This window comes from Ptychodera flava, unplaced genomic scaffold, assembly GCF_041260155.1.
Source record: "Ptychodera flava strain L36383 unplaced genomic scaffold, AS_Pfla_20210202 Scaffold_44__1_contigs__length_1314385_pilon, whole genome shotgun sequence".
NCBI lineage: Eukaryota > Metazoa > Hemichordata > Enteropneusta > Ptychoderidae > Ptychodera > Ptychodera flava.
Window position 1 is genome coordinate 227,088 of NW_027248366.1, and position 12,002 is coordinate 239,089.

A 12,002-nucleotide genomic window follows, 5' to 3' on the forward strand; every position below is an offset into this window, starting at 1 on the left:
ACATAAACAGAATTCATAATTTCATTGTAACGAAATCAGCAACCCTTTAGATAAAATCTGACATTTACTATCGGCAAAGATATAAAATTTACAAAACTCAGCGCATATGAAAGATTATTGCTCAGGGCAAATATACTAAAGTAAATAGCTGCCGCACAGTGACCAGCGACGCCAATTCAAATCACCCGAAATCATAATTTCTAATCACCCTAGATATGATGATTTTGTTTTCATACAAATGAATTCCTACCTCAACAAAAGGCAAAGTAAACAGTTGGTTAACAACGGATGTATAACAAGAATTTGCTTGCAACAAGGTAGTAGCATGCATATTTTAGTAAGGAGTATTATATGTATCAGCTGATGTATATGAACAAACTCAAATTTACAAAAAAATAACAAAAGATTTCGAAACGGTACTCCATATGTCAGAAATACTTTGTTCTCCGCTAAAAGATTCAAGCGAAAATGGCTTGGTCGGAAGTTTCATTATCAGTTTCAAGTGCAGTTTTAGAAAGAATCTTATAAGTTTCCATGGCAATGTCTTCTTCGGGCTTGTGTTCGATTTGTTGGTCTGAAATAATGACCGCACCGTCTGTTCCACTTTCGACGGCATCCATGTCCGCTTGAACTCCCGCTGTTGACATCGTCTTCGCAGTCTCGTACTCGGTGCCGCCATTGGAATTTCTCGCGTGAACGGTGGCGCGCTTTCGACGAGATTCTCGCAGCTCGGTGACGATGGTGTAAATCTCGGTGACGACCGGCACGACTATGATAAAGATGGCGGCAATCCAAGCCCACGTCTGCGATACCACGACCCAGGCAGAAAACTGACTAAAATCCATGACTTGTACGGCGATCATACCAGCAGGCCAGACTATGATTAATATCAGTGTTAACATAACGCTGTGACGGTGCAATCTTTCGAGCAGTCTTGAATTTTCCTTCCATCAACTCCAAGGTCGGACGATTGTGTAACATCTTGGCATCATGTATACTCAGTTCCCTGGTTTATAAGAGATATTTCTAGATTTAATTACGTGCTACTCAACGTGCTCAGCTTAAAGTGTCAACATTCTAATGACAAGGTGTTCTGAAGAGAAGCATTGGCAAAGGAAAGCACAAATTTTCTTTCTTTACTTGTCAGGGAACTTTCAAAATGTAGCAAATTTGGGGTTTTCAGGGTACAGAAAGTTTTTTTTTCAGTAAACTGAGGTAATGGACGCTGCTGTGAATCAAAGTTCCTGGACTGTCTGCTACAGAAATGGTTGAATCTTTTCTGCCAAATCAGAGAGAGAGAGAGAGAGAGAGAGAGAGAGAGAGAGAGAGAGAGAGAGAGAGAGAGAGAGAGAGAGAGAGAGAGTATGTATGTATGTATGTATGTATGTATGTATGTATAATCTTGTATGTGTATCTGTAGGTAGGTGTGTAGGTAGGTGGGTCGGTGGGTGTGTAGGTAGGTGGGTCGGTGGGTGGGTGGGTGTGTGTGTAGGTAGGTCGGTGGGTGTGTAGGTATGTATGTAGGTAGGTAGGTAGGTAGGTAGGTTGGTCAGTGTGTAGGTAGGTAGGTATATGTAGGTAGGTAGGTAGGTAGGTGGATGGGTGACTGGATGGGCGGGTTGGTAGGTAGGTAGGTAGACTAAGTGTTTAGGTAGGTAGGTAGGTAGGTAGGTAGATAGGTAGGTGGGTGGGTGGGTAGGTAGGCGTTTAGATAGGGGAGGTGTTTAGGTAGGTGAGGTAGGTAGGTAGGCATTTAGATAGGGGAGGTGTTTTAGGTAGGTGAGGTGTTTAGGTAGGTAGGTAGGTGGGTCGATGGGTGAGTAGGTAAGTAGTTTAGGTAGGTAGGTAGGTAGGTAGGTAGGTAGGTAGGTAGGTAGGTAGGTGGGTCGGTGAATGGGAGGTGGGTAGGTAGGTAGGCAGGCGAGTAGTTAGGTTATCTAGTTATGTATCGTTGTACTTATCACTCTATCAACAATACTTCCATACCTGACATACAGCTCTGTCCATGGCACAAGTGGATTGTCAATATCTCGAGTTTTCTCCCACGTTTCCTTCCTCTCAGCCACTGTGAAGTTGTAATTCGTCACCCAGGTGACAATGACAGTGATAATGGCACCACTGCCAATGGCAACACAGTTTCCAACTAACATGCTAACTTCTTTCCCTGAAAGATTATGGATTCCAGATTAGTAAAAGTTGCAAGTTATGACATTTATTTTTCATTTTAAAAAAAAATTATATATTTATCATTAAAATTCACGCTTAAGACGACTGTCCCAAATTGTATCACATACGGCGGTGAGTCAGTCGACACTTGTTTGAAGTCATCATTCTTGAAGTTTCCCAACTGCTTAATGTAGTACGTACCTAGATAGTGAAATACTTAAACTTTTGCTCAAAATTTCTTAAGGCATCTTTCAACCATTGTCTTTCAAAATCAATAATGAAAATCGGGTTCATCGTGCAAATTTTGGAAAAAGAGAAAAAATATAACAAAATTTACCGATATTTAAAATTCAAAATGGCCGCTATCCCTGTGTTAACTCTATGGAGAAAAATAAAATTTTCGAATTTCGAAAAACTAAGCCGGTGAAAGTTTTCTTACACCAAGAGCTTTAAAATGAACCCCAACAAGTGGTATATCAGAAAAGAATTGTAAAAGTTTGAGAGTCCGAATGTCTATCCCCTAGGCGCATTCCACCTTGAGAAAGATTTTCTGAAAATGAAACCAGCAGCAACAGGATTTTATTTGAATGCTGAGTGTAATGCTCGAGAAATTCCTATTCTTCTTTCTTCTGTGCGCATGCGTTCTGAATGCGCCGATTTATCTATTTATTTATTTATTTGACGGGTCAATAGCCCAAAGGCACAACAACAGACTCCGAGAAAATAAATACAAACAAACAAACAAGCAAACAGTACAATATAAAAAAAATATAATAAAAATTTGAAATACAATATGTACAGGATGAATGCAGAGAATGGATCCTACGAATAAAAAATCTTAAAAGCAGTATTAGGTTTAAAAAATATCGACAGAAATGTCATTACATAGTGTAATAGACCAAGGGCGCAAAATTTTGTGAAGGTTTCGTTTATGATAAGCACCGTCGTCCTATAATTAATGAGGATGCTCCGACACGCAGTAGATGGGTCATTTAAGTCAATTGTTATTAATACTTCTATATTCGACGCCAAATTGATTTTTAGTGATATATATCACACGATCAATAATAATTTGCCATATTTTTATTTTTAGTACAGATTACATATGATGATCTTTTTTAAAGATTTCAGTAACAGACACACACAGACATACACACAGACAAACACACAAATATGTACTTGATGAATACTGACTTGAAATGCAGCAGAATTACCTTGACATTGAGGCCATTCTCACAGTCACTGTTGCAGGTTTCAATAAAGGTGAAATTTGTGAAAAGGCCAGACTTTCAAACAAGGAACGTTAAGTGATTGTCGAGACATGGCACGATACATCAAGAGCGACCTACATCCAATGCAAATTTAAGGGTAATAGTTTTTATTCAAGCTCGACAGTCTCTCACCTGTATTTTCCAAGAATACGTCACCGCGAAGCCCGCCCTCATAGGTCGAAGCGACGACGAGCCAGCTGATGATGCCGAGTACTGTCCCACTGACCGTGCCAGACACCATTGCAGGACCGGTGAGACGTGACCAGAATATGCTGAGCGCAATAGGAACCACTGCAGAGCCGATCAACACACCCATGAATAGATAAACCCAGCCAAGACTAACCTAGGAATGAAATGTTTTAGGGAATATCAGCCATTTTGGTGACCCAGACATGACCTCCATTAATGTATGTCCATCATCATATATATCAACAAGTTTGAACATTTTTGGAAAGCAAGCGCAATCAAATCTACCGATGGTTTAATGAACTGTCAATGAATCTTCAATCTAAGATTTGCATTTTTCCGCGGGAAAATTTCGAAATATGAATATTAAATTGCATAAAAATTTCCCGGATGTAAGGTCACCCTAGGTCGTGAAAGTTATCTATTGTAACATAATTCTATCTGATCATCCTTTGTGTGCTGATATCATAAAATTATCAAAAACGCAGCATTAGTTTGACTTTATCATCAAACGATGATGGACACACATAAAATGATATCAAATAACTCCTGTATTGATTTCATTCAGTCTTTTCAAATTCAACCATTGTAAACCACCAAGCCTGAATTCGGTGAACGTTGTCATTCTTCCCCTAAGCTAAGCGTAAAGTCACGTCGAGCAATGAGTGGATGACAGGTGTGTGGCTTGCGTGCTGATTCACGTACTAGGTCGAAGTAGAAATGAATGCATACATGGTTTCCATCGACCTAATCCATTAACGTAGAACGCGCCTCCGGGACAGATACTAGTACTCTCACATTTCTACAATTTCTTTTCTGATCTCCCACTTGTGGGGGCTCATTTTGAAGCTCTTGGAGAAAGAAAAACTTTTACCGTCTTATTTTTTTCGAAAATCCGAACTTTAATATTCCCCATAGAGTTAACACAGGAATGGCGGCCATTTTGAATTTCAAATATCGCATAATGTTGATTAATTTGTATCGCTAGTTCCAAACTTTGCATGGCGACCCCCGGTTTTTATTGTTGATTTCGTAAGAGGATGGTTGAAAGTTTCATTTAGGAAAGTTTGAGCAAAAGTTTAAGTCTTTCAATTTCGAGGCACATACTATTGAATTACAAGCAATACGTATATGTTTACGCCTGAGTCATACACAACGCGAAGCTTCCATCAATGTACCAGCCACTACTCTGGCTGATAATCGATCTCTGCTATCCTGCTTGTATGACGATCCCAAGAATCAGTACTGATACCTGTAAGGCTTGCAGGATCAATGTCAAAGGCACAATGGCGATGGACACCCAGAAAATGCACCAGTTCTTCTTGTGAATAAGCAGGTCCAGATACGTCCTGTAGGAACCGTGCATACTGCAGGAAAATGCTGGTTTGATTGCACGAACTGTATCAAGTCTGGCACTAATAAATAAATAAATAAATAAATAAATAAATAAAAAAAAAAATAAAGAAATACAGTCATTGGCAGACAATACATATAAAGATATACACATGTACAGGGTGATTTTTTGATTGATTCGATTGAGATAAAATTTTCCAGGAATGGAATTCCATCATCTTTGATGAAAATGCCTTGCGCAATGGAATCTTTATGGCAGCATGACGAGCTCAGAGCAGTTTTTTTAATAACTCTGTTCAAATACATTCTGGAAATTATTTTAAAGATGTATCTTTCAAAACGGACAAATGACTTTGTTGCGGTGAATATACGACAGACATACCAGTCATTTACATACTGTTTGTCAAGATGTGCGACCAATATGTCTGTTGAAAGCCCCACCTTAGGTGCAGCGGGATTTGCAATCACCATTAAGTGTCCGTAGTCTCTTTTATCACGGTTTCATGGGTCCGTGGTAATTGAGTGGGGCAGTGTGCATGTGGAGGGATTTACTTTTGTGGTGGATATTTTCTTGTTTGTCTTCGCCCCAGTTGTTGGGTCATTTGGGAATGATTTCAAAGTGCCAACCCCGAGTTGCGGGTTGTCATCGGCTGCCCACTTTTGATAGTGATCGCCCTATCAACTCAAAGAGAGGCATAAAACTACTAATCTGCTTCCCTGACCCATTTCTACCGCTGGCTGCACTGTTAACGAAAATAGTGTCATGTATGGCCTGATGTTTCAGTCAGAATTTTGACTGCATATATTAATGAGCACAGTCACCTGACAAGATCATGTGATCAGCACATCTGTACAGTGGCAAGCTCTGAAATTAGATGACGAAAAATCGAATGTTGAAGTTGTTTGCACAGATTCACTTTTAAGTCTCCGACTCTGGCCTTCTGTGATGGTATTTAGTGTTCTCAGAGGTGACCTGGTAGCCATGGTGACCTTTGGTATGTACGGCAAAAACTAACAAATAAATGATTTTTCGTTTTTCATGCGATGTCGACATAAGATGCTTGATTGGGGAAACCATGGAGGTACAATTAGAAATAAATTCAACGCCTCTCTGCACTCGTACTCGGACTCGTACTATTGACCAATGATAGTCATGGTTACAATAGCCCATATACCTGACCCTATTTTCGATAGCAGCGCAGCCAGTGGTTGAAACAAGAGTAAAACACCACAGGCTCCACAGTCACAACGAGGCTTACCTATCGTCATCTGTGCATTGCTTGCAATATGCCATACTGTAACAATGGCACTGTTCCCGGATGTTAGCCATACGGCCACGCTGTTTACCACAGAGAATACAACCATTGCTGTCGGTCACCCGACGGTAGGGTCTCCAATGGAGTTGATACATGTCATACACCAGTATTGAGGTCACTGCTATGACCTCAGCTGATCCAGTGGACGTCACAGCCATCAAAATCATCAACGTCATCAGAAAGGCGCCACCTCTACCCATCAAAGATTGTGCAACGATAGGCGGTACCCGACCTGTCAAAACGCAACACATAAATACACATAAGCGGAGTTATTGATTGCAGTATCTGCGCAAGATAGTGATATTATGTGGCTTCAAAATAGGCAATGTGAGAATTGCTTAACGCTATCCCTAAGCCCTAACCCTAACTTTTCACTGACCCAAACCATAAGCCCTAACCCTAACTTGTCAATTCGACATCAATAAGGCAAATTTGCCCCACAAGGTCAATAACGAATACCCAAGCCGCAAGTACTAGCTATATGGACTTATTGGCAAAAAGGCGAGCATGTGCGAATGGAAAGCCAGCGAAAAAAATCACAAATTTCTGATCCGAATACTGAATAACTTGAATACGACTTCATCTTTTCTGCCGTAAGCTACAACTGACGGATTTCTGCATCCTAGCATTTTTCTTGTCATCATTCTGTTAACCCCTCGGAAAATAATGATTTCGAAAACCTATTGATATTTCAATTATGGGATTCAGTTGATAGGAACAGACAATATCAGGATGGCTCGTTCGAATTCAATAAAGAATAAAAGAGAGTCATACAAGTCTCAGGAGGCAGACTGCAATTTTCAATATGGCGCATTTCTAAAGGTAAAACAAAGGTAAAGCACTGAAGATTATAGAAGCCAAAATAAAGGTTAAGGTTATGAGGGATTTCATCCCGAATGCCAAAAAATACTACCGCAATTATACGGTGTCTCTCAAATTTGATCAGAATTGGTACATACCAAAGATCAACAATAAGTGTTCTATCTGTTCAGTGCAGGAAAACTTTACGTTGATGTTATGACAATGATTTCTGCTCAGTACAACCAGAAAAACAACAAGAAATATTTAAAACAGAAAAACAAGAATGACAAAAGTAAATAAGGACTGAAACTTTAGGTAGTGGAGGTCAACTTTAGCAACATGCATAGCAGAAACAGCTAGTCCCTCTTAGTTTGAGCATAGACAGTCTTCTCCCTCTACTGTCTATGGTTTGAGCAGGTCTGTTAATATGTCACAGTTCATAAACAATGACTGGAAATGACCAATTAGCTGTTTCAGTTACTGCCACCACTCCCACACATAATAGGTACCCTGCATACAAATAGGTTAAAGGTCAAAAATCTCTTACTCAGATGTGTGTGCTGTTTCAGTTACTGCCACCACTCCTGCACATTGGCAGGATTTCCCCCTTTTCTTACCTCATTTGCATATTTTTGACACTCACATATTCATTTGAACAACGTCACATCTCAACCCCTGCATCTACCTTTACACCAAATACTGAGATGGTAGCTTTGGCGGTATGGGAGCCTTTGGTGTGACGGACATACCTCCGCACATACATACCCACATACATACAGACATACAGATGCCATCGACTCACCCATATGAGCTCTTTTTGGTATTTACATAAATACCAAATATGAGCTAAAAATTGGGAAAGGTGTATTTGTTTTGCTAGTTTCATGAAGAGACAGTAAAATGACGAATACATCAGCGTTAAAAGTTTTCATGCTTAGATCGCTACCACAAACAAACTCTTCCTGACTTTAAGACTGAAAGATCCGTCGCTTGAGGGCGCTGTCTGCACCCAGAGGATTGGCGCGCAGAGAGTTCTCGAGCGACTGATCTTTCTGTCTACCGAATTTTAAGACTTCAAATCTAGGGTCTATGGACTTCTCAAACTCTTGCTGCGCTGAGAAGTTAACTTTTTGCCCACAATACATTTCAATATCCCGTAGAAGTTGCCGCCTCGGCACAAGACAAAGGCTGCATGTAGTAGTGAGAATTGGAACTACACCAGATGTAAGCGTATATAATAACGTGTAAATATATTGAAACGTTAAACCTACTAAATCCAGATACTAAACGGGGGCGAGTGTGTGACTGGAAAGTTGGCAACAACTTTTTTTACAAAGTTCTGATCCGAGGTGAAGCAACTTTTGATGCATGATAATAGAATGACTTGTTTTTTTCTCTTGAAATGTTAAGCCTACTAAGTGTTAAACCTACTAAATCCTTCTAAATCCGGTTACTTTTGTTTCCTATATATCATAAAACTTTCAGAGAAACTCTTTCTGTCGGCAGATTTTCACCTTTTTTGCCAGAAGCTGTAATTGGCAGATTTCCGCTTTTTCAGGTTTTTCTTAAGTTTCTTTCTGTTAAGCCCCTCTCAAAATCGTGATTTGGAAAATCTATGGATATTCAAGTATTAGATTCAGTTCGAAGACCGAACACTGCTTGCTTGGATTCAATAAAGGGTAAAGAAGAATTTATGCCAAAGCTCTATTTTTAAGGCCCCCTAAAACGGTTTCAGAGCGCATGATCCGAATATTTGTCACGGTGTCTACCAGTATACAGTACCCGTAGGGTCCAAGTCTACGGTTGCAAATAAATGCCATACTTCTACACCCACACTACCCACCATGTTGTATCTGACTGTACATATGGCGGGTAAATCCAGAATCCATGGTAACGGGGATGTTTTTTCAGGTTAAGCAACGGCGCTGAGAAAGTTATATTGCTGCTTTCAACTACAGACAAACGAATGTACGGTGACCTCTATTTAGTAAAGTCAGTCGAAAAAGAGTCTTTGTCCTCTATACTGAGCGACAGAACAGCTAGAATCTCTTCTGTGTGCTGCATAACGAACGCCGTTAAACGTTTGCTGACAGATATAGTGGTTTCTCATGCGGCTCGTGTGTTGAGAAGAAAGACTGCATTGAATATTTTGTCAAGTATGGTTTTTATGCACGGTCACGTTAATCGGGTAGAGTAACCGTGGTTTAAGGCAATTTTTCTCCAGCAATGCCACGTGGACACGTGCTTTCAACACTTCGATAAGACAATAACCTGACTTTTTGGCAGGCTGCAAATTGTTTTGTCAAACAACACGTCTGATTTCTGGTCTTTTGGCACGTACAGTATGCCCCTAAGCAGCTCATAGTTTCTGAGCAACATGCGTTTGTCAGTCTCTGCGAAAAGATATGCAAGCTACAGTAGTTGACTGCCCGTGGCCATCGTGATGTATGACAATCAATGTTCACATTTTTTTTCTAATTCAGTGACGTCACTATGAAAACTTACACACAAGTTAGGCATAATTTGACCTCGATTCAACCTCTGAAAAGCAATACCCTAAAATCAACGGAGATTGGCCCGCAGAAACTTTTCTAATTTTAGAGTTTTCTCGTTGAATGACATTCGCGTTTAAATTTTCCAGGCGAGGTGTTCCATGGTGTTTTCAATTCACGTTAGGAAAGTGTGTTTGTTCTCCAATAATTTGGCCGCCATCCATGTGTTGACTCTGTGTTTCGAAAAACTAAGTCTGTCAAAAGTTTCCTTGCGCCCAGAGCTTTAAAATGAGCCCCAACAAGTGGTAGATGAGAAAAGAATTGTAAAAGTTTGAGTGTTCGAATATCTGTCCCCGAGGCATGTTCTACCTTATTCGTGTTAAAATTTTGTTCGCACTGACCGTTTTACCGATTTCTCTGGCTGTTATTGGTAACATAATAATCTAGAGCTGGTTTGGAAGTATGCGAATTAAGCTTACCTGACCTGGCACACGGTGCTGTCATTCTTAAATGAGTTTTAAGATATTTGATTTAGTATGAGAACGAAGTAAAAGGTTTGCCGTTCAACTTCATATGTTATATAAAATAGATACAGGGTTTTCAGTTACACTGTTCATGGACTAAGTTATACCACGTCCTAACTCCTTAGAGTACAAAACTTTACTCAACAGCGATAGTTGGTTTCATGTTTTGCAATCAATGTCACGTGACTTCTGTCATGACTGGCGTGCGTCTGCCAACGAGAATCAAGACACACTTACCCGCGTTGACGTCATCACCGCTCAGCAAATCTTCGCCATTGGCTGTGCTGAGCGCCACGTAAGCCAGCCCCATGGTGGTGGCGAAGGTGAAAGGCACGGCAAACCAGGTGAGGCCACCGGTGATAAAACCCCAAACACCCTGGCGGGGCTTCGCCGCCACACTACTCTGCCAGTAAGACTGGTCAACGAAGACAGTCCCGAAGTTCCCTTTAATATAAATTAAAAAAATACAGATACGGCGAAAAGAAACAGGATGAATAAATAAATAAATAAATAAATAAATAAATAAACAAACAACTGATTAGATAGAGGCATTCATTTTTAATAAAGATGACTGTGAAGATTGTTTACACTACTTGATGGACGAGTCTATAACAGATCAGTCAAACAAATAAGCTGTAAGTCTACAGGAGGTGTGAAAAATAGTTGACAAGACCCATCTGCTACTATAATACAATAGATGTTTATTCTTCCTAACGTTTCGGACGTACACGGACGACCTTCATTAGAGGCTATACGGACACCACAACAGGGCGAAAGTTACACGGTGTTCTACGCGGTCAAGGAATATGAGAACAACTGACGTGGATTTAACGTATATTAGACAATGCAGCGGTTTTTAAGAATGTAAAGTCTATAGTAGAAATGTAACTACTGTAAAGAAGGAACAAACAAAAATGAAATAGCTGAAAACGGCAATGAAGTTGAGTGGAAAATTAAACAAAGCAATATATTGAAAGGTGGATACTGTAAGTTCCAAAAAGAAACTTTGAAACCAGAAAAAAACTTACAAGTTTGCGAAACACGTCCGAACAGGTTGTCCGTGTACGTCCGAAAAGTTAAAAAGAATAAACACCTATTGTATAGTAACAGATGGGTCTTATAAACTATTTTCACACCTCATGTATCCATTATCTCCGAGTTATACATATGGTCTGTGGTTGGACTGACCCACTTGATATTCACCACTATCTAGAATTTTATCAACAAATCGAAATATTGACTAATGGGTGACGCACATCAAGCCAGTGACTGACAACCTTCGGGGAATACAACTACAAATAGCTCCAATCAACACCCGAGTCATTGCCACGGTTCAAAAACAATACAACGTCCATTATCACTATCCATGCAAAACAGCATGATGAACGCATGACGTATCAGAGCTATTTCACACTTTATCAAAACCATCACGAGTACTTGGATGCAGGTACTAAAACTGCGTTGTCTTGGTAACGAACACCTAACGAAATCAGAGGAGGGTTCAACCCACTTCATCCTGACTATGTGATGATGACCTAATCATGATTAAAATAAGTCGGTCCACGCGGAAATTGGAATGGCTGTGATGTGATATTTTATTCATATGTATGTATGTATCGCTGTTATTGCAAATTGCCTATAATTCGTTCCCTCCAATACGCCTACTTCTCGCTACCTCAAATAGCTTTTGTCTCGTGCTGAGGGGCAAACGAAATATTGCAATGTATTGTGGGTAATACGTTAACTTCTCACCACAGCAAATGTTTGAGACAGGGATAGGGATTATAATAAATATTTTTTTACAGTAATATAATTGCTTTCGTGGCAAACTTCTCTTTGCTCGTAAAACTAGCTAAACTTTTGCATCTTTTCAATTTTTAGGCATTTCTGGTA

General features: G+C 40.0%; 1 protein-coding gene across 1 annotated transcript in view; it reads right to left on the reverse strand.

Moving 5' to 3' along the window:
* Positions 1 to 268: 268 nt before the first annotated feature.
* The window catches only part of LOC139128122 (uncharacterized), a 57,219-nt gene continuing 45,485 nt past the window's right edge, over positions 269 to 12,002 (reverse strand). The window contains 7 exon segments of the mRNA XM_070693961.1: positions 269 to 909; positions 911 to 1,006; positions 1,987 to 2,164; positions 3,570 to 3,780; positions 4,876 to 5,038; positions 6,236 to 6,524; positions 10,347 to 10,553. Coding sequence (XP_070550062.1) covers positions 459 to 909; positions 911 to 1,006; positions 1,987 to 2,164; positions 3,570 to 3,780; positions 4,876 to 5,038; positions 6,236 to 6,524; positions 10,347 to 10,553 — 1,595 coding nt within the window. The 3' untranslated portion in view covers positions 269 to 458.